Here is a 7,578-nt window from a genome sequence, read left to right on the forward strand (position 1 = left end):
CAATGATACAGCCTGGAATCGAATCAGGGTCTGTATTAACGTCTCTAGCACTGAGTGCATTAGACCGCTGCGCCACTAGGCAGGTTAACTAGGACTAGACTGCACTCTAAGACATTTCACATGAAATATTCCCGAACGAAAAATAGAGGGCAGTATGCTGCAAATTCTGCATCCAAAAAGTTTTTACAGCAATAATTTTGCAGTGTAACTGCAGTTAGAGTGCAGTATAACTGCAGTTCAACTGCATTTGCAATTACTGCTTCAAAATACCACGGTGGACTGCAGTTTCAAAACTGCACTCTTTTTTTGTAGGGGTTTAACCTACAATGGATGAGGAAAAATACCTTTGAAACAATGGGAGCATATAATGACTGGTTATGACACTAATGTATCTCGAATCTTTATTTTTTATTTGGGACATTGATAAACAACACTATTGCTTTTCAATAAAACACCTTAATATTTATTATTCAAGTTATGAAAGTGTGCTAGTGCTTATGGACAAATGTGATGAATTATACCCCACTAAAACATATTGAAGAACACCGACGGCTAGAGCAATAATGTATAAAATATGTACAGTCTAAACGCTTCAACATATCAATAATTGACTTTCTAAACTTATGTGGAACTGCTAACAAATGTTGAAAAAGGGGGGAGAATGGGCTTTGAAAGCAGTTCATATTATGCTAAATAATTAAGGTGTTGCAATTTTATATACTGCAATAATATCTGTGCTTATTATTTACTTTCTGTGTTAATGTCTTCAACGGAAGAGAAACATTTGAAATAGTTAATATGAATTTCAATGCCCACCCCTGTATTGTACGTGGTCCAGTCTGACCACCTTTTTAACCCCAACAGCCAGCTAGCAAGACTCGCAAGCTTCAGGATGAAAACCAAACATCGCGATAGTCTATAATTTAGTGTCACTCATAATTATCAATATTTGTCTTATTTCATTCACAGATTATTTTTTTTTACACACAATTGTAGCCAATATGTCAGCTCCGAAGAAGGGAGATCTATCTTCCACTGAGAGGGAATTATTCCTAGTTATTGCTGCAGGTAAAGCCTCTTTACTTTAATGCTAATGCTAGCTAGCTAGCAAGACAATAAGCTTGCTACTGTAGTCTAGATAATATATCTGAGATTCATGTACCATTTTTCATTTAGCTAGTACGTTATCTAATGGGTTAAATTATGTTTCTAATTGTGGTGGCTATATGGCTAATTTATAGCTCAATCCAGCAAGTTGCATTGGAAGGAAACTTGCTAACTACTGTAGCTAGCTAGCCAAGCTAATAACGTTACTACAGATAGTTATAACTCTGCTAACGTTAGTACTGTTCTAGAAGTTATGTTAGCTAGCTAGCTAGCTAGCCAGTTCATGAAATTGCTTGAACAGTTTTATAGACAAGACAACTGTTGGTTGTTTCAAGCCTTGGTTAGCTTGAGGCAGTGTTCATAGCTTTAAATGCAATACAATCCCTTGAACGTACAGCATGCGTGTACAAGTAATTATTGACCTTATTGACCTTTTTTTTATTGATGCTTTTTCTCAGGAAATGTTCAAGAAGCCTCAAGATTATTGGGCTGCAAGGATGTCAGAGTCAACTGTTTGGATGAGGTAAAGGCAGAAATGGGTTCGAATTTTTCAACGATATTCTATTATAACATTAGTTTTTAAGTTATTGATTTATGCTCTTCATAATTTGTCAACAAACTGGACAGTAAGGAAACGACAGGCAGCATGTCTCTTTTTGTTTCATAACATTGCCTATGTCTGCTCCTCAAGAAGCAGGCAGTGCAGTACAGGCACTCCACAGTTTAGCAAAGGCTATTTTCCGTAATCTCATTGTCCTATATTGTGCATTCTACAATGTTGTGCAATGGGAAATTTCTTTGCGTAGATTTAATTCAGCATCATTTGTCTAATGGGCTACTTAAATTATGCATATCTACAACATACACTACTGACAGTTCTGTTTCTCCTCCTCAGAATGGGATGACTCCCCTCATGCACGCTGCATACAAGGGCAAGGCGGACATGTGCAAGCTGCTACTGCAACACGGGGCAGATGTGAACTGTAATGAACACGAGCATGGCTACACGGCACTGATGTTCGCTGGGCTATCAGGTAGGCACATTTTCTCACAGTTTGTATCGCTGAGAAAGGATATCCCTGTATATATCAGGTGCACCATGGGGGAATTCGTTGATTTGACTGTGTGCGGTAACTCTTTTCTCCCCGCCTTGCCATATAGGTAAGACTGATATCACCTGGATGATGTTAGATGCAGGAGCGGAGACCGATGTGGTCAACTCCGTCGGGCGAACAGCATCTCAGATGGCTGCGTTTGTCGGTATGTACAGTAAGGATTTCACACATAATAAAAAATATAATCAAATCGCATTTTATTGGTCACATACACATGGTTAGCAGATGTTAATTGCGAGTGTAGCGAAATGCTTGTGCTTCTAGTTCCGACCGTGCAGTAATATCGAGCAAGTAATCTTAACAATTTCACAACTACCTTATACATACAAGTGTAAAGGAATGAATATGTACATATAAATATATGGATGAGCGATGGCTGTGCGGCATATGCAAGATGAAGTAGATGGTACAGTATATACATATGAGATGAGTAATGTAGGGTATGTAAACATTATATAAAGTGGCATTGTTTAAAGTGACTAGTGATACATTTATTACATCCAATTTTGAATTATTAAAGTGGCTAGAGATTTCAGTCAGTATTTTGGCAGCAGCCACTCAATGTTAGTGATGGCTGTTTGACAGTTTGATGGCCTTGAGATAGAAGCTGTTTTTCAGTCTCTCGGTCCCAGCTTTGATGCACCTGTACTGATCTCGCCTTCTGGATGATAGCGGGGTGAACAGGCAGTAGCTCGGGTGGTTGTTTTCCTTGATCTTTTTGGCCTTCCTGTGAAATCGGGTGGTGTAGGTGTCCTGGAGGGCAGGTAGTTTGCCCCCGGCAATACGTTGTGCAGACCTCACTACCCTCTGGAGAGCCTTACTGTTGTGGGCGGAGCAGGTGTCGTACCAGTCGGTGATACAGCCCGACAGGATGCTCTCGATTGTGTGTTTGATTGTTTTTGGTGACAAGTCAAATTTCTTCAGCCTCCTGAGGTTGAAGAGGCGCTGTTGCGCATTCTTCACCACGATGTCTGTGTGGATGGACCATTTCAGTTTGTCTGTGATGTGTACGCTGAGGAACTTAGAACTTTCCATCTTCTCCACTACTCTCCTGTCAATGTGGATAGGGGGGTGCTCCCTCTGCTGTTTCCTGAAGTCCACTATCATCTCCTTTTTGTTTTGTTGAGTGTGAGGTTATTTTCCTGACACCACACTGCGAGGGCTCTCACTCACCTCCTCCCTGTAGGCCATCGTTGTTGGTAATCAAGCCTACCACTGTAGTATCATCTGCAAACTTGATGATTGAGTTGGACGCGTGCATGACCACGCAGTCATGGGTGAACAGGGAGTACAGGAGAGGGCTGAGAACGCACCCTTATGGGGCCCCAGTGTTGAGGATCAGCGGGGGGCGGCCCTTCAGAAAGTCCAGGACCCAGTTGCACAGGGCGGGGTCGAGACCCAGGGTACTATGGCGTTAAATGCTGTGCTGAGCTGTAATCGAGGAACAGCATTCTTACATAGGTATTCCTCTTGTCCAGATGAGATTGGGCAGTGTGATTGCGTCATCTGTGGACCTATTGGGGCGGTAAGCAAATTGGAGTGGGTCTATGGTGTAGGGTGGAGGTGATATGATCCTTGACTAGTCTCTCAAAGCACTTCATGATGACGGAAGTGAGTGCTACGGGGCAATAGTTGTTTAGCTCAGTTACCCCATCTTTCTTGGGAACAGGAACAATGGTGGCCCTCTTGAAGCATGTGGGAACAGCAGACTTGGATAAGGATTGATTGAATATGTCCTTAAACACACCAGCCAGCTGGTCTGCACATGCTCTGAGAACACGGCTAGGGATGCCGTCTGGGCCGGCAGCCATGCAAGGGTTAACACGTTTAAATGTTTTACTCACGTTGGCTGCGGTGTAGGAGAGCCCGCAGATTTTGGTTGTGGGCCGTGTCAGTGGCACTGTATTGTCCTCAAAGCTTACAAAGAAGTTGTTTAGTTTGTCTGGGAGCAAGACATCGGTGTCCACGACGGGGCTGGTTTTCTTTTTGTAATCCGTGATTGACTGTAGACCCTGCCACATACGGACACCGATGGAAATGTTTTTGATGTCTGTGACGTAGAATTAACTAGAATGACTCCGTATTGGCATTGCCCCCCTTTATTCTGATTGTTTTCATGAGGGCATTTTCTGTTTGGAGCCTTATGAATGCAACCTCTGTCACAGTGAGACTTCGGTACTTGTTTCTCACCCAGGTGTATCTCCTCTCCCTCTCCCCAGGGCAGCACGACTGTGTGACGGTGATCAACAACTTCTTCTCGCGGGCCAAGCTGGAGTATTACACCAAACGCCAGGGGCTGGAGAAGGAGCCCAAGCTGCCCCCCAAACTGGCAGGGCCCCTCCACAAGATCATCATGAGCACCAACCTCAACCCCGTCAAGGTAAAATACCGTCACTGCTGTCTCTGGGCCACATTATGGAATAGTGGTTTTGGAGTGAGATATTAAGTGATGCATATTTGATCAAAGCAATGTGTACAGCGGACCACTCAGACCAGCAAGGATATCAGGCAAAAAAAAGAAAGCAGACCTTTTCTGTGGGAGAACTGTAAAAGACAAAACACAAAGACCACCAATATAACCCTATCAGTGCTTTGTCACCTTTTATAAAGCATAGCTTTTTGGGGAATAGTGGTTTATGTGGCAGTTGGCAATGCATCCTACATAGGGAGCTGTTATGTCACCCTTTATAGTGTATGAGACCCCCCCCCCTCTCTCTCTGTCTCTCCCAGATGGTGCTCCTGGTGAAGGAGAACCCGGTGCTGGCTGAGGCGGAGGCCCTGGAGAAGTGCCGGCGGGTGATGGAGCTGATCTGTGAGAAGTGTGTGAAGCAGCAGGACATGAACGAGGTGCTGGCCATGAAGATGCACTACATTAGCTGTGTGCTGCAGAAGTGTGCCTCCTTCCTCAAGGAGTGTGACGACAAGCTGGAAGGACTCATCAAGAGGTGGGCGAGGGTTTTGGACTGTATGGGCTTGTTTCCCAGACATGCATAGAGTATACACATATGAACATGTAAATATATATGGGGCCGGTTTCCCGGACACTGTTATTACTATTTATTTTTTCATTAAACTGGACGGACAGAGGATGTCAATGCAAAAAGTCGGAAAGATGAGGAAGAAATTGATGTGTAATGCATATATCTGGCTGCACTGATGATGTGTAGAAACACTCTGACCTACTACATCTTTTTGATTGTTATATATACTGTATTGCAATGTATATAACCCCAGATGTCATTGCTGTCCCAATGCAGCTTGTTGAAGGGCCGGGACAGTGACGGCTTCCCGCTGTTCCAGGAGAAATTCATCAGAGAGTGCATCCGCAAGTTCCCCTACTGCGACGCCACACTGCTGCAGCAGCTGGTCCGAAGTATCGCTCCCGTGGAGATCGTGAGTCAATCAGTCATCAATCAAATTGATTTATGAAGCCCCTTTTCCATCAGTAGTTGTCACAAAGGGCTTTTACAGTCATGCGCTCTCTCTCTCTCTCTCATGTAATGTCTGTCTGTGTATTTAGTAATGACTAATTTTGCAACATCAGTTTGAGTAAAGCTCCACTTGTAATAGTTTCCTGTTGTGGGCTTAATAACCTTTTAAAGTTTTTATACTGTTAGGCCCGGTTTCCCGGACAATGATCACGCTTAGTCATGGATTAAAAAGCATGCTCAATGAGGATTTCCCTTTTTAAAATAGATTTTTTTTTAGTTCATGACTAGGCTTAATCTTTGACCCTTAGTGTCATTTTCAATTGTTTGTACTGTATATCTAGTGTATATTTTGAATTCTCTCCCATTTCCCCTTTCTGTCCTGGTCAGGGTAACGATCCTACAGCCATCTCAGTTTTGACCCAGGCTATAACAGGACAGGTGGGCTTCATGGATGCGGAGTTCTGTACCACCTGTGGGGAGAAGGGAGCAGAGAAGAGATGCTCCATCTGTAAAATGGTAGGCACAATGCGCGTTTCTACTGTAACATAGCCACTGTCATCATTCATAGACCTGCAATGGCAATGGTCAATCTGTCATTATGTATCCTTGCATCTGATGCATGGGCCTCTATTTTTCCACCAACACGTGCAATGTTTTTGTGTTCCTATAGGTGATATACTGTGCCCCAGCCTGCCAGAAAATGCACTGGTTCACCCATAAGAAGGTCTGCAAGCAGCTTCAGGAGCAGAGAGAAAAGCACGAGGCAGAGTCAGCCAAGCTGATGGAGCGACAGAGGAAAGGTATTGGAGAAATATTCTTGGGCTGTACATTTTCATGTCACCTCTTGTTTAATTTGTATATGTCTCATTGTAATTTCCAAGTGACCATGGATTACATTAAACACCTACTGTACATTGGTTACGAAAGGATTCTTGGTTTTGAATAGGACACCTCAGCTTCAAAAGTGGTAGTTAGCTTAAATAGTCTTTCCATTGCGTTGTGTTACAAGGCATCATGCTAACAGTGGGCTCCTTCTGTGTTTCTCAGAGCAGAGCCAGGCGGTAGAGTCGGCGACAGGCTCCATGCAGGACCTCTCAGTGGGACCCAATGAAGACTCTCCGTCTTCCCCGTCTCCCTCTGACAACCAAGCAGACCCCCCTCTCCCCAGCCCTGTCTCCACCATTCCAGACACAGAGAACTGAAGGGGGGCCTGTAAGGGACGTCCAACACAGGTGCACAATGCCTATACACCCTGCTGTCTCCCCTACTCCAGGTCTACACTGTTGTCCTAGAAGGTCTAAGGGAGGCCTGCCGTGTAAGGCACAACAGTTAACCTGGGGATGAAGTAAGCAGGAGTTTCACACAAGCTTAAGGCCTAAACCCATGGGAAAGGATCCCTTATTTATTGATGATCTGACATTGTTTTCCATCAAAGCAACGCAACATTATTGCACACGATGGAAGAAGGGTTAGGGTCACGAGTGTCTATGCTTTAAAAAATATATATATAAAAATTCTCCATGTTTTCTTTTTTTTTTTTTTCATTCATATTCAATGTTAAATGTCTATGTAGACTAATACAATTATGTTGATGGTTTTTGTTCAAGAGTAATGGAAAGTGCTTCAGGGAGTGTGATGTAAAGAAGTAGTAGTAGATTTAATTGCTATTCTGTTTGTTCATGTCCTTTTAAAACTAATAATTCTGCGTCTAGTCATTTCCTTAGATAATAGAAAAAGGACATTGTTTCCAAACGTACAGTGGCTTGAATTGGCCAAGAACAACATTATTTTGAAGTTATTATAACCTCCTGAAAAAGAAACTTGGCAAATCCCTCTAACAATGTTGCTGTTTTGTTGAATACTGATGTTTCAAAGATGTCAAATGACTGATTGTAATGCAACAGAATAAACACCACAGTACTGTT

General features: G+C 43.1%; 1 protein-coding gene across 1 annotated transcript; it reads left to right on the forward strand.

Moving 5' to 3' along the window:
• The first annotated feature begins 841 nt into the window (after positions 1-841).
• ankmy2a (ankyrin repeat and MYND domain containing 2a) lies at positions 842-7,578 on the forward strand. The gene is made up of 10 exons (XM_055925707.1): positions 842-1,068; positions 1,566-1,630; positions 2,003-2,141; positions 2,269-2,367; positions 4,442-4,602; positions 4,953-5,167; positions 5,480-5,615; positions 6,041-6,169; positions 6,324-6,453; positions 6,701-7,578. Exons 1-10 carry the CDS (start codon positions 1,002-1,004, stop codon positions 6,853-6,855), a joined length of 1,296 nt encoding a protein of 431 aa, XP_055781682.1. The 5' UTR covers positions 842-1,001; the 3' UTR covers positions 6,856-7,578.

The sequence above is a fragment of the Salvelinus fontinalis genome, chromosome 6, assembly GCF_029448725.1.
Source record: "Salvelinus fontinalis isolate EN_2023a chromosome 6, ASM2944872v1, whole genome shotgun sequence".
NCBI lineage: Eukaryota > Metazoa > Chordata > Actinopteri > Salmoniformes > Salmonidae > Salvelinus > Salvelinus fontinalis.